The sequence below is a fragment of the Bufo bufo genome, chromosome 1 (genome assembly GCF_905171765.1).
Source record: "Bufo bufo chromosome 1, aBufBuf1.1, whole genome shotgun sequence".
Classification (NCBI taxonomy): Eukaryota; Metazoa; Chordata; class Amphibia; order Anura; family Bufonidae; genus Bufo; species Bufo bufo.
The window spans coordinates 775,095,004-775,118,311 of record NC_053389.1 but is presented as its reverse complement, the minus strand read 5'-3'; the positions used below and the strand labels follow the sequence as shown (position 1 = coordinate 775,118,311).

Sequence of the window (23,308 nt, the reverse complement as noted above, 5' to 3'; positions counted from 1 at the left end):
TGGATAGGGAAATAACTTAAAATAAAATTTAATAAAATAACTAAAAATTACAAATTATTAACCTGCAACTCAGAGAAGGAGGTGGATATGGAGTCAGAGGTTGAGGAGGCGGTGAATGTGATGTTGTAGGTGGAGGCAGCAATGGAGGAGGAGGAGGTAGCCAACAATGTTTTATTTTTATTTTTTATTGGGGTAGTTGCCCCTAAATTATTGTGACAAATAAAAAAAAAGAAAACAAAGAATCGTTGCACTTGACTTGAGTACAAGAATGTATGTTTGATGGTGGTATAAATGTCTATTCTGCACAACAAACAGACAAAAGTCCTGTGGGATCCAAGTCTGGTTCATTTTAATGAACGTGAGCTTGTCCACGTTGGCTGTGGACAGGCGGCTGCGCTTGTCTGTGATGACGACCCCTGCCGTGCTAAACACACGTTCAGATAATACACTGGCTGCAGGGCAGGCCAGCACCTCCAAGGCGTAAAGGGCAAGCTCAGGCCATGTGCCCAATTTGGAGACCCAGAAGTTAAAGGGGGCAGACCAGTCATTCAGTACGGGTAGGCGTGTGCACACATACTGCTCCACCATGTAGGTGAAATGCTGCCTCCTGCTAAGACGTTCCATATCAGCTGGTGGTGCTGGTTGTTGTGGCGTGCTGACAAAGCTTTTCCACATGTCGGCCATGCTAACCCTGCCTTCTTAGGTGCTGGCGGTGCCCCAGCTGCATTGGCGACCTCTTCCTCGTCCTCTGCCTTCGCCTTGTGCTTCCACTGTGCCCCCGCTGTCAGGTGGGAATGCCACCAGCAGCGCATCTACCAGCGTGCGCTTGTACTCAAGTATCTTACGATCACGCTCCAGTGATGGAATTAAGGACGGTACGTTGTCCTTGTAACTAGGATCCAGCAGCGTGGCCACCCAGTAATCAGCACAAGTTAGAATGTGGGCAACTCTGCGGTCGTTGCGGAGACACTGCAGTATGTAATCGCTCATGTGTGCAAGGCTGCCCAGAGGCAACGAAAAGCTGTCCTCTGTGGGAGGTGTATCGTCAGTGTCCTCTGTATCCCCCCATCCACGCACCAGTGATGGCCATGAGCTGATCTGGGTGCCACCCTGCTGTGAACAAGGTTCCTCCTCCTGCATCTCCTCAATCCTCCTCATTCTCCAGAACTGTGCCCTGGCTGGACAAATGTGTACCTTGGGTTTGTGGGTGCAGGAATCCACCCTCTGAGCCACTTGGGAATGACTGTCCGGAAACCCTATGAAATGATCCCTCTTCCTCCAACTCCTCCTATGCCACATTCTTTTCCATTATCGCCATGAGCGTTTTTTCAAGGAGGCATAAAAGTGGGATAGTAACGCTGAGAACGGCGTTATCGGCACTGGCCATGTTGGTGGAGTACTCGAAACAGCGCAACAAGGAACACAGGTTTCGCATGGAGGCCCAGTCATTGGTGGTGAAGTGGTGCTGTTCCGCCGAGCGACTCACCCGTGCGTGCTGCAGCTGAAACTCCACTATCGCCTGCTGCTGCTCGCACAGTCTGGCCAGCATGTGCAAGGTGGAGTTCCACCTTGTGGGCACGTCGCATATGAGGCGGTGAACGGGAAGGCCGAAGTAACGCTGCAGCGCTGACAGGCGAGCAGCAGCAGGATGAGAACGCCGAAAGCGCGCACCGACGGCCCACAATTTATGCAGCAGCTCTGACATGTCGGGGTAATTTTTAAGGAATCTCTGCACCACCAAATTCAGCACATGCGCCAGGCAAGGGATGTGCGTCAAACCAGCTAGTCCCAGAGCTGGCTACGAGATTTCACCCATTATCGCACACTACCAGGCCGGGCTTGAGGCTGACTGGCACAAACCACTCATCGGTCTCTTGTTCAAGGCCCGTTCACAGCTCCTGCACGGTGTGGGGTTTGTCCCCCAAACAGATACGTTTTAAAACTGCCTGCTGTCGTTTACCCCTGGCTGTGCTGAAGTTGGTGGTGAAGGTGTTACGCTGACCGGATGAGGAGCTGGTAGAGGATGAGGAAGCAGAGTAGGAGGAGGAAGCAACAGGAGGCAAACTGAAGCGCCCTGCAATCCTCGGTGGTGGAAGGACATGCGCCAAACTGCTATCAGCCTCAGGCCCAGCCGCCACTGCATTTACCCAGTGTGCTGTTATGGAGATATAACGGCCCTGACCGCGCTTACTGGTCCACGTATCCGTAGTCAGGTGCACCTTGCCACAGATGCGTTGCGCAGTGCACACCTGATTTTGTCCCCTACTTGGTTGTGAAGGGAAGGGATGGCTCGCCTTGAAAAGTAGTGGCGGCTGGGCACGACATACTGTGGGACAGCCACCGCCATAAGGCCTTTAAAACTATCCGTCTCCACCAGACGGAATGACAGCATTTCAAAGGCAAGTAATTTAGAAATGCTGGCATTCAGGGCTAGGGATCGCGGGTGGGTAGGGGGGTACTTCCTCTCCAGCGTTTGGGATATGGAGAGCTGATTGCTTCCGTGGGACATTGTGGAGATGCTTGGTGACCCAGGTGTTGGTGTTGCTGGCAGATCGTCTGTTTGTGGGGTGCCAGGTGACACTGTCACTCCAGAAGTGGATGAAGAGGCCGAGACTGCAGCAGAAGAGGAAGCAGGAGGAGCCAGAGACCTTTCTTGGTTTTTGAGGTGTCTACTCCACTGCAGCTTGTGCTTTGCACTTAAATGCCTGGTCATGCAGGTTGTGCTCAGGTTGAGAACGTTTATGCCTCGCTTCAGGCTCTGATTGCATAGCGTGCAAACCACTCGTGTCTTGTCGTCAGCACATTGTCTGAAGAACTGCCACGCCAGGGAACTCCTTGGAGCTGGCTTTGGTGTGCTCGCATGACCTTGATTCCATGTGGGGTCGAGGACCTCATTGTCCTCCACATCATCTTCCACCCAGTCTTCACCCCTGATTTCCTTGTCGGTCTGCACGCTTTCGATATCCCCCAGCAGTTGGCACCTGTGTTTCGTCATCATCTGAGCAGAAGAGACTGAAGGACATCGACTGCAGGTGCCAACTGTGGTCTTTCAGCAGGAGACTGGGTGTGAGACAATGTGAAGGAACTGGATCCACTGTCAGCAACCCAATCTACTATCGCCTGTACTTGTTCAGGCCTCACCATTCGTAGAGCAGCATTAGGCCCGACCAAATACCGCTGCAGGTTTTGTCGCCTACTTGCACCTGAGGAAGGGGTTTCACTTGTGCGTGTAGCTGGCACAAATCGACCACGTCCTCTCCCTGCAACAGGAGCTCCACCAGCAGCACCACGACCTTGGCCACGTCACTTATTTGACGCTCTCCTCATATTTTTTGAATTTAGGATCTTGCCCTAAATGGGTGTTTAATTAATAGTAAAAAAGAACGACAGTATGTAAAGGGTGTATCTCACACGGCCTGAACCAGACTAGGCCTCAATTAAAGATTTATTTGCACCAAATGGCTGTATTTCAAATGGCTGATTTAAAACCCTGTATGTATAGGGAGGATCACACACGCCCTGAATCAGTGAAGGCCTGAAGTAAATATATCTTTGCACAAAAAGGCTGTATTTCAAATGGCTATATTTCAAATGCCTGATTCAAACCCCAGTATGTAGAGGTAGGATCTCAGAGGGCCTGAACCTTTGTAGGCCTGAAGTAAATATATCTTTCCACAAAAAGGCTGTATTTCAAATGACTGTATTACAAATGCCTAATTCAAACCCCTGTATGTATAGTGGGGATCACAAACGCCTTGAATCAGGGTAGGCCTGAAGTAAATATATCTTTGCACAAAAAGGCGGTATTTAAAATGGCTGTATTTCAAATGCCTAATTCAAACCCCTGTATGTATAGGGGGGATCTCACATGCCCTGAACCAGTGTAGGCCTGAAGTAAATATATCTTTGCACAAAATGGATGTATTTCAAATGACTGTATTTCAAATGGCTAATTCAAACCCCTGTATGTAGAGGTAGTATCACAGAGGGCCTGAACCTCTAAAGGCCTGAATCAAATAGATCTTTGCACAAAAAGGCTGTATTTCAAATGCCTGATTGAAACCCCTGTATGTAGGGGGGTATCTCACACGGTCTGAACCAGTGTAGGCCTGAAGTAAATATATCTTTGCATAAAATGGTTGTATTTCAAATGGCTAATTTAAACCCCTGTATGTAGAGGTAGTATCTCAGAGGGCCTGAACCTCTGTAGGCTGAAGTAAATATATCTTTGCACAAAATGGCGGTATTTAAAATGGCTGTATTTCAAATGCCTAATTCAAACCCCTGTATGTATAGTGGGGATCACAAACGCCCTGAATCAGTGTAGACCTGAAGTAAATATATCTTTGCACAAAAAGGCTGTATTTCAAATGGCTATATTTCAAATGCCTGATTCAAACCCATGTATGTAGGGGGGTATCTCACATGGTCTGAACCAGTGTAGGCCTGTAGTAAATATTAGTGATGAGCGGGAGGTGCCATATTCGGTTTCGCGATATTTCGCGAATATTCGCATGAATATTCGTGTTATATTCGTCGAAATCGAATATTCGCAATTATTCCAATTATCGCGAAATTATTTTTCGCATATTGCGAAAATTTATCTTGATAGTATAAGGCAACGTTCCTATGCTAATGACTATGGCTAGGCTAATATGTGTATATTACGAAATTTTGTAATATTGCTCTAACTTCGTCTCTTAGAATATTACGAATATTCTAATAGACGAAGTTAGAGCAATATTAAGAACATTTGCAAAAGTCGAAATTGCGATGCGAGTAATATAACACGAAATAGTCGCATGAAGATTTAAACTTAGCACTGCTATATTCCATATTCTAGCCTAATATGGAATATAGCTGTGTTAAGTTAGCACTGCTATATTCCATATTAGGCTAGAATATGGAATATAGCTGTGCTAAATTGAAATCTTCATGCGACTATTTCGTGTTATATTACTCGCATCGCAATTTCGACTTTTGCAAATGTTCTTAATATTGCTCTAACTTCGTCTTTTAGAATATTCGTAATATTCTAAAAGATGAAGTTAGAGCAATATTACGAAATTTCGTAAAATACACATAGATTGTATTTAAGCTAATATACTGCTATAGTAATAATTTTTAATAGTGTACATATTTTACAAAACTTAAGTTCAGAAGAGGCAAAAAAAATTACAGGAAAAAAAAGGGATTATAGCACTATATTAGCTAAATTACAATCTATATGTGTATTTTAAGAAATTTCGTAATATTGCTCTAACTTCGTCTTTTAGAATATTCGTAATATTCTAAGAGACGAAGTTAGAGCAATATTACGAAATTTCTAAAAGACGAAGTTAGAGCAATATTAAGAACATTTGAAAAAGTCGAAATTGCGATGCGACTAATATAACACGAAATATTCGCATGAAGATTTCAACTTAGCACAGCTATACTCCATATTCTAGCCTAATATGGAATATAGCAGTGCTAACTTAGCACAGCTATATTCCATATTAGGCTAGAATATGGAGTATAGCAGTGCTAAGTTGAAATCTTCATGCGAATATTTCGTGTTATATTACTCGATGCGTTCTATTAAATTGCGATGCGACTAATATAACACGAAATATTCGCATGAAGATTTCAACTTAGCGCTGCTAAGTTGAAATCTTCATGCGAATATTTCGTGTTATATTACTCGATGCGTTCTATTAAATTGCGATGCGACTAATATAACACGAAATATTCGCATGAAGATTTCAACTTAGCACAGCTATACTCCATATTCTAGCCTAATATAGAATATAGCAGTGCTAACTTAGCACAGCTATATTCCATATTGGGATAGAATATGGAGTATAGCAGTGCTAAGTTGAAATCTTCATGCGAATATTTCGTGTTATATTACTCGCATCGCAATTGCGACTATTGCGAAATTTCGTAAAATACACATATAGATTAGATTGTAATTTAGCTAATATGGAATATAGCAGTAAGTTGAAAGCGCCACTGACTGGAGCAGCCAGGAAGCCAGGAATCCAAAGGACAGGTAAGAACAACTTTAGGGAAGTGGGAAAGAAAAAAATATAATAAAAAAAAAAAAAGAAAAAAAACGAATATTCTATTTCGCGAATATATAGAACGATATTCTAAATATTCGCGAAATCTCGAAATTGCGATATTCGAGAAAAAAATTCGCAATTCGAATATTCGCGCTCAACACTAGTAAATATATCTTTCCACAAAAAGGATGTATTTCAAATTACTGTATTTCAAATGGCTAATTCAAACCCCTGTATGTAGAGGTAGTATCTCAGAGGGCCTGAACCTCTGTAGGCCTGAAGTAAATATATCTTTGCACAAAATGGCAGTATTTAAAATGGCTGTATTTCAAATGCCTAATTCAAACCCCTGTATGTAGAGGTAGTATCTCAGAGGGCCTGAACCTCTGTAGGCCTGAAGTAAATATATCTTTACACAAAATGGCTGTATTTCAAATGCCTAATTCAAACCCCTGTATGTAGAGGTGGTGTAACGGTCACGTACACACACACACAGGGGGGAGGGAAGTGACCACTGCGCTCCACCCTCACCCCTGGCCCTGCCTACTTGCCTTACGAGTCCTAATGACCGGGGACAACTGGACGGTAATCCCTAGCTTGGAATAAGTGCAGGGATGACAGACAGACAAACAACAGAATGTGAACGGACCGAGTCAATACCAGGAAATCTACAAAGTACAAATGGAGCAAGCAGAGAATAGTCAGGAGAAGCCGGGGTCATAAATACCAGGAGAGTCGTGAAGTACCAAAGGAGTCAGCAGAGGATCGTCAGGAGTTCAGCAGGGGGTCAGTATGCCAGGAAAGACAAAATCACAGGTGGAACCTAAATAACAGGCAATCTGTGGCCAGCAGATTGCCTGTTTAAATAGGGAGCTAGAGGGGTCATGTGACGTGGTCAGCGTCACATGACTTCACACAGACTACACAGCCAAGCACCGAGTGATCAGCTCGGTGCTCAGCCCTAAAACCATTAGCATGAATGCAGATAGATGCACACATAGTATTATCAGGAGCGCGGGTGACGCTGGACGCACTGATGATGCGCGCGCGCTCTGGACGTGCCCGCCTTCTAGACGGCGCCGTGACAGGTGGTATCTCACAGGGCCTGAACCTCTCTGTAGGCTTGAATTCAATATTGGTGCACCAAATGGCGGTATTTAAAATCTCTGAATGTAACCCAAATGTATTAAGGGTGTATCTCACAATGACATCTGCATCAAAGGCTGCTAACTAAATTTTTGGAGCCCAAACGACTGTTTGTTTAACAACTGAATTTGACAGTAGAGATGTCGCAAACATAAAATTTTCCGTTCGCGAACGGCGAATTTCCGCAAATGTTTGTAAACGGGCGAACCGCCATAGACTTCAATAGACAGGCGAATTTTAAAATCCACAGGGACTCTTTCTGGCCACAATAGTGATGGAAAAGTTGTTTCAAGGGGACTAACACCTGGACTGTGGCATGCCGGAGGGGGATCCATGGCAAAACTCCCATGGAAAATTACGTAGTTGACGTAGAGTGTGGAAGTTAAATTTGCAATGCGATTAATATAACCTGTATTAATCGCATTGCGATTACAACTTAGAGCTGGGTTCCTAATGGTTGTATTGCTAGGATATAACGAAGATTGAGAATATAGTACTATATTCGCTATATTCGTCAATTCTAGCAATACAACCATTAGGAACTCAGATCTAATTTGTAATCGCAATGCGATTAATACAGGTTATATTAATCGCATTGCGATTACAACTTAGATCTGAGTTCCTAATGGTTGTATTGCTAGAATTGACGAATATAGCACTATATTCTCAATCTTCGTTATATTCTAGCAGTACAACCATTAGGAACTCAGATCTAAGTTGTAATCGCAATGCGATTAATATAACCTGTATTAATCGCATTGCGATTACAACTTAGATCCAGTGGCGTTGCGAGGGGGGTGCGGTGGGTACGGGCCGCACCGGGTGACACCAGTCTGATGGGGTGTCACCCGCGGCCCGCCGGCGCAGGAGTTCTCACTCACAAGTTCAACTTCTAAACTTCGCAAGCAAGCAAGCACGCTGCGCCGTCACGTGGTAAAGGGGGTCGAGGGTGTGACTCACTGCAGCCTGGTGAGTGGTGGGGCGCCGCGGCAGCTGCCCTGCAGGAGTCTCTGGTGCCGGGAGGAGGAGGAGGTAGGTAGAGCGGCTCTGACTTTATAGACCAAATTATTTTAATAAAACCCCAATAATAATAAGTTAATAACCTAACCCCATTCATAGATTACTGGTGGATTATTATAGAGACGGCCCCAGGCCAGGAGACATAAGGGGTTGGGTTGAACCGTGGGCTGGGGCCACCCGGCCACATTTACTAATCTTTGCTCAGGGGGGCCTCATAAATATAGACCCACATGGTGTGGACTGGTCATTTTTACTAAGGAATATAGTTTAAACATTTATGTGCAAAAGAGAAAATAAGAAGTCAGCTCCAATCAGATATCTGCACATAGACCAAGACTCTGGGTCTATGCAGATATCTGATTGGAGCTGACTTAGTGGCTTCTTTTTTTTTCTCTTTATCTCTTTATTATGGCTTCGGGGGGGGGGGGGGGGGGGGGGGCAGGGGTGACACCATTTTCTACCGCACCGGGTGACACCAACCATAGCAACTCCAACCATTAGGAACCCAGCAAAGTTGAATTCGCAACGCGATTAATATAACCTGAATTAATCGCATTGCGATTACAACTTAGTCAAATTTGTGACACTGCAGTTTCCCTATGAATCTAAAATGGATGCTGTCCAGGAGGTGGGAGGGTCTGGGAGGGAGGGTATGATGCTGATTGGCTGGAATGTGTCTGCTGACTGTGAGGTACAGGGTCAAAGTTTACACAATGATGACAAATAGGGGGCGGACCGAAAATCGCATATGTTCGCCCGCCGCGGCGAACGCGAACAAGCGATGTTCGCCGGGAACTATTCGCCGGCGAATAGTTCGGGACATCTCTATTTGACAGCAGTATATAAGCCTGTAATTTCGCACGTGCTGATGCTGCAAGGCCTGAAAATAGTGATTTTTGTCAAATAAGTGTGTTTTTCAAACCCCAGAAAATGATGGGTGTATTTCTAGCTTAAATTGCACACTGACTAATACAGATGTTGTAGATTGCCCAAAAAGTCTTTTTTTGCTAACAGAATATGAATGCTGTATATATTAAACTTAAATTTAACACTTGCAAATCTGGCAAATACTGTTTTTTGGGGGAAAAAAGTGTGTTTTTCAAACCCCAGAAAATGATGGGTGTATTTCTAGCTTAAATTGCAAACTGACTAATACAGATGTTGTAGATTGCCCAAAAAGTCTTTTTTTGCTAACAGAATATGAATGCTGTATATATTAAACTTGAATTTAACACTTGCAGATCTGGCAAATACAGTTTTTTGAAGAAAAAAAATGTGTTTTTCAAACCCCAGAAAATTATGGGTGTATTTCTACCTTAAATTGCACACTGACTAATCCAGATGTTGTAGTTTGCCCCCAAAAAATGGTGATTTGCAAAGTCCCAAAAGCTCAGATGCAGTGCTGGTGCACTGAGCTTGCATAAAATGGCCTCCGCCGCCGCCACCCACCTAACTAACAGAATTCTAAAAGTTAGTATTTTTGGTCAATGAGCTCAGGGCAGGGTAAAACGATAGTGCCCTGTACCCACACAACTATTTGTCTGTACATCGCTGAGTGAGATTCTCTCCTATTCTCTCCCTGAAATCACAAGTCCAGCAGCATCCTCTCCCTACACTTGTAACAGCAGAGTGACATGCAGCGCTACGTGACCCAAGCTCATATAGAGCCTGGGTCACATGCTGTTCTGGCCAATCACAGCCATGCCATTAGTAGGCATGGCTGTGATGGCCTCTTGGGGCAAGTAGTATGACGCTTGTTGATTGGCTGCTGTGCAGCCTTTCAAAAAGCGCCAAGAAAGCGCCGAACACCGAACCCAAACTTTTACGAAAATGTTCGGGTTCGGGTCTGGGGTCCAAAAATCCTAAAGTTCAGTACGAACCCGAACTTTACAGTTCGGGTTCGCTCAATCCTACCTATAATGTCTCTGTAAGGTGATGATAATCGTGTCAACAGTGTCTCCTACCTAGGTACGGCTGGACACCTGGCTCCTAGTTCACTTGCAATAAATTGAGTGTAGTGATAGTAGGCGTAATAGAGGGATTTTGCAGCAGAAATTGATGTCCAGACCTTTAGGTGAAATTCAAACTTGTCTTTACTGAAGATAACTTTCATCCAAGCAGAATACAGCTTTGGTCTTTGGTCCCAGCAGGTTTTGGCAATGGTTGGCAGGAATAAATCTTCTGCACTATAACTCTGGAGCTTGCAGGATGAGACGTCTGCTTAGTAGCTCTGTAACTGTGGTAGGAATTTATCTTCTGTGCGTCTCTTTATCTTCTGCTCTGTGGGGACTGACTAGCTGAGGAGGAATATGGCTTCTCCTAGGTCTCTGGACTTTACTCATAGATATATTCTCAGGGAATGCTTTCGTCCTGGAACTCTGAAGGTTGTCTGCTGTTTCTGTCATCCAGCTGAGGCTGCAGGGCTCTCAGGCGGGGGAGGTGATCAATGTCTCAGCCGAGACAAGATCCTGGCTTTCTTACCTATGCAGGGGATCTCCTACACACACCCTACCCCTAGCAGTGGGTAGGCTATACTGCACTCTAACTTCCTTCTCCACCCAAGGTGTAGGATGTGGGAACAGTCCAGACCTCCACAGAGGGGGAGCTAAGCTGGAATGAACCATTCCAGCCTAAATGTACTAAACTGTAACTAGTTCCTTACAAATCCATTGCTGCCACCTGCTGGTAAACATGGAAAATTACAAGGAAATTCACATTTAACAAAGTTTTAAATGCACAGTTGTGAAGACATGAGCAAAATCATATCAGATGACAAGGTAAAGGCTCTTAATAGATAGTAGTGGGGTAGAGGCGTGTATCAACACAACTCTGGGGTGTTACAGGTGATCTTTTTCTTGCTTCTAAAATACATTGCACTGTTCATGCAATGCAAGGAATTTGACTTTCAGTGCTATATTGACATTCACCAGCAGGCTGCGTCAGAGAGGCACAACCTGCTGGGACACGCTGGAAGCAGGCCTGTGGCCTTCGCTAGGCCCTGGCCTGCCTGCACTGACAATGACACCCCGCAATATCATTTGCGGGGTGCTAATGGGAAACAGAGGGAGTCCGCTTCCTCTGTCACCCCTTACAAACCACCCGTATTATTGCCAGACAGCTAAACGGCCGGGATCAGCCTCTCTACAGAAGTGCGGCTATTACGAAAGAGCGAAGCCCCCACTCTCTGCTGTACAGGAGACCCACGGAGCGGTTTGAGTAAAAAAGTGGCCACCCAGTGTGTAACACCCCAGAGTGGTGTTACCATTCCTGCACCCTGCTACTATCTTTAATGGGCAAACATAATTGTCATTTGTGTATTTTGTTCCATGTCCTCTCCACAATGTGCATTCCTATCTTGTTATGCAACTGTTCATATTCAATTTACCTGGTTCACCAGCAGGTGGCAGCAAATATGGCAGAGCTATCTTAGATAGAATGGAACTTACCATTTCATTCTAACCCCCCCTCTGGAGAGAAGTGGGATAGTCCTAATTCCTGCAGAAAGGGTGGGGACCAGTTAGTTCCAGTTGAAGTGTACCCTCTGTAAGGGGAAGGGTGTGCAGGGGCACGTCTCTGCAGGATGTGTCCACGCCAGCCATAATGCCTTAAGCTCTGCTGGCCATGGAGGCTAAAGTCTGAAGCCTCAAGAGCCAGGAGTAAACTTCCTTGGCTGAAGTTAAGTCTGACTAAAGAGAGAAGTGCAGCATAAAGAAGAAGCCAATTTACTGAGTCAGCTTGTCAGTACAGCAGAGTGAAAGAAAGATTTAGCAGAGTTGAGTTTGCCTGCCAGTTTAATGCTAAAGCCTGCTGAGACCAAGACAAAGGCTGTAAGCTGTTGGAAGAAATGTTTATTCAAAGTAAAGCTGCTGTTGAACTTCATCTCAAGGTCTGGACTCAAGTTATTCTTTTATCCCTAAATGATTCCCCCTTTTTACTGCTTCGGAGCCAAAGCCAGTGGTATCCAGGTAGGAGCACCGTGACACATAAAGAGACATTTAGGCCGCACTACACCACTCACACTCGTTACCAAAAAATAACTCACCCACATAGAAATTTCGTATTGCTGCAAAACTGGGCTTGCAGTTATGTCTCATACCTACATCTAAGTGCAGTGCTTACTGGTATGGTCTGATTAGACATTGGGTCTTACCGCAAGAGGACAAAAGTGTTTCTCTTACTGCCCTATAAAAAGGCTTTCAGAGGCTACTTTTGGGTAGCTTACCTCTTGTTGAGAGATCATTGACTGGTAGACATGCCTGTATGATGCATTGAAAGACATTTTGCCAAGTTGACAGACTTTGAGAGGGGGCTCATCAATGGACTGAGAGAAGCAAATTGCTTGTTTTGACAGATAGCTCACCATGGCATTATTATTATTATTATTATTATTATTATTATTATCATCTCGGCATATTTGTTGGGGTGCGGCCAGATGTCCGCTGGTCCCCATTATAGTTAATGAGGCCGGATGGAGACGTTTGAGCTTCTGCCAATGCTGGAATGCAGAGAGATCCAGCAGGCTCAGTGGCGTAATACAGAGGAAGCAGCTGCTTCGGGGCCTGAGTGGAGAAGGGGCCTGGTGTAATCGTCAGGAATTCAGCAGGAGGTAAGTACGCCAGGAAAGACCAAATCACAGGTGGAACCTTAATTAACAGGCAACCTGTGGCCAGCAGGCTGCGTGTATTTATAGTGGGGAGTGAGGGTCATGTGACGTGGCCAGCGTCACATGACCGACAGACCAACCAGTCGAGCACCGAGTGATCAGCTCGGCGCTCAAGGAAGACTAGGAGCAGGGAGCCACCCAGCTAGTAAAGCCGCCCTGGGAATGAGGTCAAACACAGATCCTCATTCCCAAAGCTAAGCAACAGTTCTGCGGGCAATGGGGGACCGAGTGCACCTTTGGAACCCCGTTACACCTGGGAGCAGTATATTTTCTAGTACAATTCAGGCTAAGCCCGGCCCCCAATGTGAGTATATCTGAAGGGGGCCCAGCCTTGCCTGAAATTTACTAGAAAAGGTGTACATACCGTACCAGTATGAAGACCCTTTGGAATGAAGTAATGGTAGGCTAAAGGACCTTTGATGATATTACCATGTCACATGATTCAAGGTCCTTTAGCCTCAAAGAGACATCAGAGGAGAACAAAGAACCTGCAGCCTGTAAGTAAATAAGTGTGTGTATAAAAATGTATGCGTGTATGTGTTTATCTGTGTGAATATACCTGTATGTGTGTCTGTATAAATGTGTGTGTATGTCTATACGGTATATGTTCATCTGTGTGTATGTATATATGTTTATGTGTGTGTTTGAGTATCTATGTCAACAAATCTGTTTATTGTGTATCTATTCTAGGAGATATCTGGATATGGGTAGTAATGTGCATATAAATATATGAAGAATTAGAGCACTACTACTGTCACGGCTGAGGATGGGGGAAATCCTCAGCCGTGTGGAGCCCGGTGATGTTTCGGCTGCTTGGCCATGTAGACAGGATTAGGGAGCAGGTCACCTCCTAAGGCATCCCTAACCTGACCCTAGCTCCTAGTTACATGGGCCAACCTTGATGGCAGGAGGGCCCATGCGCCGGAACCTCTGAGTCCCTGCTAGCCCTCAAGATGACCCTCACCTAGGAGCTAAGTAAGACAAGCCCACTCCTCCTAGACACGGAGGAGCAGGAGTCTCAACGGCCAAGCTGCAGGAAAAGGGGAGACATAAACAGCTCTATGGATATGGCAGGTGAACAAGGAGTTCCACCTACCTGCCACAGCCTTGCTGACTGGATCCCTGTGTTAGCAGGGTGCAGATCACAAGCGCATCCCTACACAGGGACCCAGATCCATAGCTGCACAAAATCACATATAAAACATCACACGGACATCACACATAACTAGAAATAACTAAAGCACAATATGGTTATGACATTAAGGTTTATGACCACAGGGGTGGCTCTTACTGGCAGGTAACAAATACATGAGGCTGCTCTCAGCTAAGCATGGCTGAAGCAACCTGCAGGCCTACAAAAGCAATGAGGCTTTATAGGCCAAGAAGCCACACCCCACAGTCGGACACACCCAGTGCACACACACACTAGGAAGGGGATTAACCCTTCCAACACCAGGGAAGGGAAAACACCACTTAAAGGGAACGTGCACACAATAACATAAAACACAGTGCACACAACACACACACCTAACAAAGGGTTGCTAGGTGTGACCGCATGCCAGAGCAGCAAGCTACCTAGCAACGCTCAGGCTGCTCTGCTGCTAAAAACAACACTGGTTGCCCGCGGCAACCACAAGTGAGGCCACAGACAAGCGGCCCTCACCCGTGGTTGAACGCCCATACAAAACCGCAGGCAACCGCATGCGGTAAAGGAGTCACGGTCATGGGCATGGCCGTGACAACTACTCCTATCCAGATATTTAGGACACTGCGAAAGATACTTGTTAAAAAAAAAAATCCTCATGATAGGTCATCAATATCGGAGCGGGGGGGGGGGGGGGGGCTGTAGAAAACTTGCTGTGGGGCCTAGTCAATCCTAGCTTCACCCCTGGGCAGGCTGTTCCCTCCTGTCAGATCCCTAGTGCTAGTGTGAAACTAAGCCTAAGATGTCTTTGTGGCAAACTCTGCAGAGACGAGAGATGGCTGAAAGAAGACATTATGTCGGTCTGGGTCAAATAGAGAAGACGAGGAAAGAGAATGTCTACATCAGAGGAGACATCACTGGATGTAATAGGCATGTAGTGCTGTAAACTCCTGTATGTTTGGTAGTGCTAAATGTAATGTCCAAATCATGTCCCATCTTTTAAGGCATTGGAATCTATTACGGGCAGATTCTGGAATCTGTTCAACCAGAATTTTATGGAAACCCTCAAAATTACACTTATGATATTGGGAGGCATATCTTGAGGGGTTTCTAAAACAGCAGCTGCACACATTTTAACATATGATTTTAAATTGAAGGGATCACTTTCACTTTCTTCCTGCACTATAGATGCTTTCTCAATGTGCTCAATAAGGGCTTATTCAAAAAAATGTATTTATCGGCCATATTTAAGCCTTATTTACTAAGACCTGCAAATCATTGGCTGAAAACAGAAAGTAAATGGCATTTTTCGTTATGACATCTGCTCATTTTGTTTCATACAGCAAATACATTTTCAAAATTGCTGCAAGTCCTATCATATTGCGTATTCCGGATCTTTCCCCTGTATTGAAATTAATTAGATAAGTCTGACACATCTCAAAGTATTGACCAATACTGCTAAAACGTGGATGGATCCGGCACTCAGATAAAAACAAAAAAAGTTTAAAAACAACTGTCGCTTATGCGTTTCGGGCATACAATCCCTTCCTATATGATGAAAGGCACGTATGCCTGAAACGCGTAAGCGACAGTGGTTTTAACGTTTTTCTACTAGGTTCTGAATCAATAAAGGAATTCGATTTTTTAACAGTGCCACACAGATAGTGCTCTTATTAATAATAGTACCCTTTACAGTGCCCCTCATAGTGATAATACTCCCCAAAAGTGCACCTGTTAGTAGAAGTGCCCTCCTTATTAGGTCAAATGATACTAATTCCTCCACAGAACCCCCAGACAGGATCAACATCTGATCAGTGAGGGTCCGACTCCTGGCACTCCGACTGATGAGCTGTTTAAATAGGCTTCACTGCTACTATTGAATCAGGGGCCTTTTCCTAGGTCAGTGATGTCGCATTCATCGGGCCCATGGCTTATGTACAGCTCAGATCCATTCAAGTGAATGGACTTGGTATCACGAACCACCGGGTGTGAACCCACTGTGCCACGTCTCCTACCTCCTCTAAGGGCGTTGTCTAAGTGAACCTCTCGATCTTCTCAGTACCCCTGATGGTGGTGATAGACTTTCCCGAGGGGAACACCAGGTCGCTACCTCTTGAGGAGAATAGGCACACGAGGCAGCTGGTCCATGAGTACCAGGAGGTACCTGAGAAAGGTATCAGAGGTACAGACGACAGCAGGCTGAGTCGTAACCAGGAGCAACAGAGCAGGACCGAATGATGAGGCAGAGGTGAAGTCAGACAGGCAATAGGTCAGTGCAGGCGGCACTGGTACAGGTCAGGCAAGCCGGGTTGGCAACAAGAGAGTCAAGGCAAGCAGGCAGGGATCAAACAGGTAGCAGAGTCAGGAACCCAAACGGATATCAGGAACCTTAGCAAGACACAAGGACCTTGACACTGTGGCATCTGGGAAGGGGGGCTGAGCGACTTATATATGTGCAGGAAGGCTAGGATTGGGCAGCGAGGTCACATGACCTAACCCATAAAGCCCAGGAAGTGACGTGTGCCGGCCCTTAGGGAAGTGCTACAGGAAACAAACAGCAAGCATGCTGTGGCCAGGGCTGAGAGGAAACTGTGGAGCGAATCACAGAACAACAGTACCTACACAGACAGAGCCCAAGACTGCAGCGGTGAATGGGAAGCACTGGCCGCAGATCACAGCTGAGCACGGCGCCCGGGACTGTGGTGGTAAGCAGGGGAACAGCGATGCACAGCAGCCGCTGTTACACTTTGGCTGCAACACCAAGCACAACCTCTACACAATAATATAAAGTATAGGCACAGCGCTCACCTGCTCATCGTTTGGAAGGCACGGAGGTGCTGGGAACACAGCACCAAAGATAAATCCAAAAAAGAGGAACAAATTCCAACTTCCCTGTAAAAACAATGGTCTTTATTGAACAAGCAATAACAACTCCCATAGAAAAAACACTTTTATCTACATGTTTTGGATTAAAACATTAGGATTCTAATGTTTTAATACGAAACGCGTAAATAAGTGTTTTTTCTATGGGAGTTTTTATCGCTAGTTCAATAAAGACCATCGTTTTTACTGGGAAGCTGGAATTTGTTCCTCTTTTTTGAACCTCTATACAATGCACAGAATTGTGCTTGATAAGCTATGAGGAGGCCATAGCCTCTTCAAGCAGCTGGTCGGCAAAGGTACTGGGAATTGGACCCTCATCGATCAGAAAATGATGACCTCTCTTTAGGGGAGGTCATCAATATTCTACTCCCAGAAACATTTTAATACAAGGCATGGAGACTTAACCACTTGCCATCTGGGCCATTTGCCCCCTTCCTGACCAGGCCAAATTTTGCAAAACTGACATATCTCACTTTATGTGGTAATAACTTTGGAACGCCTTTATTTATCCAAGTCATTCAGTGATTGTTTTCTCGTGACACATTGTACTTCATGATAGTCATAAATTTGAGTCAAAATATTTCACTTTTATTTATGAAAAAATCCCAAATTTACCCAAAAATTTGAAAAATTCGCAATTTTCTAAATTTCAATTTCTCTGCTTTTAAAACAGAAAGTGATACCTCATAAAATATTTATTATTCAACATTCCCCATATGTCTACTTTATGTTGGCATCATTTTGGAAATGTTATTTTATTTTTTTAGGACGTTAGAAGGCTTAGAAGTTTAGAAGCAATTCTTCAAATTTTTAAGAAAATTGCCAAAACCCACTTTTTAAGGACCAGTTCAGGTATGAAGTCACTTTGTGGGGCCTACATAGTGGATACCCCCATAAATGACCCCATTGTAGAAACTACACCCCTCAAGGTATTCAAAACCGATTTTACAAACTTTGTTAACCCTTTAGGCGTTCCACAAGAATTAAAGGAAAATGGAGATCAAATTTTGAAATTTCACTTTTTTGGCAGATTTTCCATTTTAATCAATTTTTTTCTTTAACACATCGATGGTTAACAGCCAAACAAAACTCAATATTTATTACCCAGATTCTGCGGTTTACAGAAACACCCCACATGTGGTCATAAACTGCTGTATGGGCACACGGCAGGGCGCAGAAGAAATGGAACTCCACATGGTTTTTAGATGCTATGTCCTATTTGAAGCCCCCTGATGCACCCTTACAGTAGAAACTCCCAAGAAGTGACCCCATTTTGGAAACTAGGGGATAAGGTGCCAGTTTTATTAGTACTATTTTTGGGTACATATGATTTTTTGATCATTCATTATAACACTTTATGGGGCAAGGTGACCAAAAAATTGGTTGTTTTAGCACAGTTTCTATTTATTTATTTTTACAGCGTTCACCTGAGGGGTTCAGTCAAGTGACATTTTTATAGAGCAGATTGTTACGGACGTGGCGATACCTAATATGTATACTTTTTCTCATTTATTAAAGTTTTACACAATAATAGCATTTTTGAAACAAATAAATTATGTTTTAATGTGTCCATGTTCTGAGAGCTATAGTTTTTTTATTTTTTGAGAGATTTTCTTATGTAGGGGCTCATTTTTTGTGGGATGAGGTGACGGTTTTATTGGTACTATTTTGTGGGACATACGCATTTTTGATCACTTGGTGTTGCACCTTTTGTGATGCAAGGTGACAAAAATTGCTTGTTTTGACACAGTTTTTTTTTTTTTTTTTTTTACGGTGTTCACCCGAGGGGTTAGGTCATGTGATATTTTTATAGAGCTGGTTTTTACGGACGCGGCAATACCTAATATGTATACTTTTTTTTATTTGTTTCACTTTAACACAATAATAGCATTTAAGAAACCAAAAAAATGATGTTTTAGTGTCTCCATGTTCTAAGAGCTATAGTTTTTTTATTTTTTGAGAGACCTCACACAGCTCCTGCACACTCCGGTCACGGCGGTCACATGACCGCCGGGCCGGAACAGGAAGCGCACAGCGCTTCCTTCTCTGCAGACACAGCGCTCGGTGAGCGCTGTGTCTGCAGCGATCGTGAAGGCAGGGACACCTGGGAACTGTCCCTGCCTTGTCTTAGGGTTGCCCTGCTGTCACTGACAGTGGGCAACCCGATCAGCAGCTGCACGATTAGCGTGCAGCTGCTATTTCTGACAGGACGTTCTAAAACGTGCTGTCAGAAATAGACGTCCACCCATAGGACGTTTATAGTCTATGGGCGGACGTGAAGCGGTTAAGGGTCATGGGTCAATACTGTAAAAGAAAACCTTAAGGAGCACATTATAAAAGATATACATTAGAATATAGGTTATTAATAGCCAATAAGGACACAATGTTCACCTGCAACAGTGGAAAATGAGGATCCGGCTCCCTGCACCGATCTTGCAAAGAACATCAGCCAATATGAGTCAGCGAAGGTAAAAACTGTCAGCGACAGAAGAGGAAACAACAGTTTATAGATATTCATCAATGGTAGATGAGATGAGGGGGACGTGCAATAGTATGAACTGTCAGGTTATATGTTTTCTTGTGGCAAAGGGAATGTTCTTCCAGAAACAATGACATATACAGGTATATAGTGTTCATTTTAGGACATGGTCAGATATCATAGTCACATATCAGAATAATGTCAGTGTGAGGCAAAATACTCGCTTTGACACCTGACCCCGACTCCTGACCCGAACTTTGATATTTGACTCACACATCTGAGTTTGACTTATGCTCTTTATAGGTCAGGGTCAAATTCAGATTGAGTTATAGATATACTGTGTATGTGTATGCTAAATCACACAACCAAAGAAAGTATATAGTTGAACTTCTGGCTATGTGTCTGAAATGCTGTAAGCTAACAGATTACAGTGTTATATGAGTGCATAGCTCAGTGGTTAGGTTACTGGTTTGTGCACTGGAGTTTTGGGGTACAAAACCAATTAGTAACCTTAAAAGAACAAGTTAAAGTTTTTAAACATTACATAAGAGATGTCTGAATATCCTAACTAGTCAGCATCACCATGACTGTTAGGTTTACTGTATCTTTGTATGCTAAATCACATAAATGAAGAAAATCCCATGTTAATATTAGGCAAGCCTATAGCTCAGTGGTAATGCAATTGCCTCATATATACAGTGTTCCTGGGTTCAAAACCTCTTTCAGCCTTTAAAAAAAATAACAAACTTTTTTTTTAAGCCCTAGATAAGAGACAAATTCAAGTGATGTGTGACACTGATATCTGACTTTCTTCACTGGTCAGCGTCACAATGACTTAGTTTTATTATATCTATTTCAGGTGTCTAAATCTATAGCTCAGTGGTAAGGCACTTGCTTTACATGCAGTGTTCACAGGTTCAATACCCTTTTCAGGCTTTTAATAAAATTAATACTTTATTGAGCCCTAGATAAGAGAAAAATTGTGAAAAGTGATGTTTTATGTAAGTAATCCATTTTACTGTATCTTCATCTATTTCCAAGTGACTGGGGGCTATTTTGCTTTTTGTTGTCTTGAAAGAGCCACTGAACAATACAATAATGTATTCTTATTTCTTAGGACGGAGTCTAATTATCAGATCTGTAAATCACTTTATTGAAATTATTTGTTGGCATCCACCCAAACATAAGCTGCAAAGATATGACCACTAGGAGTCTCACTAGTCCACTGTCTGTGGTTAGGCATGGCCCAGCTCTCCCAGCAAATCCAGGCAGGAGGAAGTGTGGGAGTGTTCTGGAGTAGCTGATGCCGCAGGAGACTTGCAGGATTCACTACCTCCTCACAGAACTGCAAACCAACCTATCTTCTAAATGTGCTCTCCCTCTGCTATCTTACATGGGTTATACATTGATTCACCTCTCTCAAGTGTGTATGCAGTTATTAGCAAGAATCACTATTTTTCTAGGACTCCTGAAAAAGTTGAGTAGTCACTATATGCAGAGCTGTGTCCTGGCTTATACATATCTACTAAAGATGAGTGAATTTTTCCAAAATTCGATTCGGCCGATTCGAAAAAAAAAAATGAAAAAATTTATTTGCGGTGAATCGCATTAAAAAACGTCTATTTCCTGGCTGCAGAGAGCCTTTATAGTGGTGTAGAACACTGTGCCTTGCAGTAATACGCATAGGGAGTCTGATGTTGTAGTGAAGTAATGCTGTGAGTCAGTATGACATGCAGATGACAGGCGTCGCTCTTAGAATCTTTGGGCAGTCATGGGGCCAAAACTGAACAAATAACTATGAACTCAGCCTTACAGGTCGATGTTAGCGTCAAGAAGAAGCGCACTCCTTTTACAGCTGATTCCACATAGATGTCTACAGAACCTGTTCTATTAAACGCTTATACAAGTAGATCCTTCAGAACAATAACCCCCAAAAATGGATCCTGTCTGTGGACCTCACGGTTTTACTCGGTCAGCATTTGGTCAGTAATCCATCAGTATTGCTAATGCCAAAAAAAAAAAACAGGAGTGGATCCAAAACAGAGATGACACATGAATGGAATATTTGCATGTCTTCTGTGTTTTGTACCAACTCCTGCTTTTGGCTACTAAATCACAAGCCAATTATGAATGGACCATACAGGCCTTACAGCTGCTACACAGACAGGATCCGTTGTGCGTCTCATTTTTTCTTCCTTCTGACAGATCAGAAGAAGGGTCAAATAAATGATTATGTCAGCCAGGTCGAAAGCCAAAATAGTGGACCAGTCATGAAGTGGGGAGGGTGGGAACAGCATGAGAAGTCCACAGACAGGCCCTATGACATAGTGTTGAGGTGGAGGCCACAGAGTGGCTAAATGACAGATTGTGGAGGTGGCAGCAGCAGCATAAGGAGGAGGCCACAGAGTGGCACAATTACAGTGTGGAAGTGGCAGCAGCATCAGGAGGCCACAGAGTGGCAGGGTGACATAGTGTGGAGATGGCAGCAGCATGAGGAGACCACAGAGTGGCAGGGTGACATAGTGTGGAGGTGGCAGCAGCATGAAGAGACCACAGAGTGGCAGGGTGACAGTGTGGAGGTGGCAACAGCATCAGGGGATAACACAGAGTGGCAAGGTGACATAGTGTGGAGGTGGCAGCAGGATCAGGAGGCCACAGAGTGGCAATGTGACATAGTGTGGAGGTGGCAGCAGCATGAGGAGGTCACAGAGTGGCAAGGTGACATAGTGTGGAGGTGGCAGCAGCATGAGGAGGTCGCAGAGTGGCAAGGTGACATAGTGTGTAGGTGGCAGCAGCATGAGGAGACCACAGAGTGGCAAGGTGATATAGTGTGGAGGTGGCAGCATCAGAAGGAAACCACAGAGTGAACTGGTGACAGAGTGGGGAGGTGGGTGGCAATAACCGTACCCGCTGACGATGGTGGTGGTAAGAAGGAGCACTTGGCATCAGATGTGTGGCACCAGGCGGGTGGCAGCATCAGAATAGTAGCTGAGGCAGGTAGCCAGAAGAAACCGGTCAGTGTTGGTGTCGGACCATGGATGTTGTAGTCTGATGCATCAGGAATTGGTGGGTGGAAATCCTGGCTGATTAATCTTGACAAAGGTCAGTCTCTCCACATTTTGGGTGGACAGGCGAGTTCTTCTTGGGGTAACTATGGCCCCCGCCACACTAAACACCCGCTCTGATGCCACACTACTGGACAGGCAGCACAGCTTTTCCAGGGAAAACTGGCAGTTTGGCTGCAAAGTAGTCCAGTAGATCTTCAATGTGGGGTGGCAGGGTGCTGTACAAGTATGCCACAACCTGCTGGTTCAGGTCCTGCTCTATGTCTAGCTGCTGGTGAGTAGTTTCTTTATTATGCGGGTAAAGAAAGCTGCTCATCAGTGACTCTAGACTCAGGCTTCTGCTGATAGAGCTGGTACTGCTCCTGCCACCCCACCCCTCCCCAGCAGCCATGGCAGTGGAACGTGAGCGCAGAGGGCCCCCCCGGTCAGATCTGCGAGAGGATGGACGATGGTGCAGATAGGCAGCGGCCAACTGACTACATAGGATGTCTCTATAGTAGTTCAGTTTGTCCTCCCTCTCAGTGGGTGTAAAAAGGCCCCCCATTTTGGACTGGTAGTGAGGGTCCAACAAGGTGGAGAGCAGTCATCCCTCTGTTGAATGTTGACAATTTGGCTGTCACTACGCAAACAAGTGAGCATACATCGGGCTATTTGTGCAAGTGACTCGGAGGGACGCCCTGCCTCCATCTCCACTGCATACTGACACAGTGTGTCTGGGTCCTCTGCCTCCTCTTCCTCATCACTCTCTAGCTCCTCTGGCTGCTCCTGCTCATCCTCTCCTGTCAAATGTGTATAAAAACCAACCATTTCGCTAGACATTGCTTGTGCTCCAATGTCCTCCTCCTCCAGTTCAGCCTCCAC

At 44.7% G+C, this 23,308-nt stretch overlaps 1 protein-coding gene across 1 annotated transcript in view; it reads right to left on the bottom strand.

Moving 5' to 3' along the window:
- The window catches only part of LOC120987819 (chromaffin granule amine transporter-like), a 91,416-nt gene that overhangs the window by 43,985 nt on the left and 24,123 nt on the right, over positions 1-23,308 (bottom strand). The window contains exon 5 of the mRNA XM_040415912.1: positions 19,295-19,378. Within this exon, the coding sequence (XP_040271846.1) occupies positions 19,295-19,378 (84 nt within the window). The remainder of the gene's footprint in view (positions 1-19,294; positions 19,379-23,308) is intronic.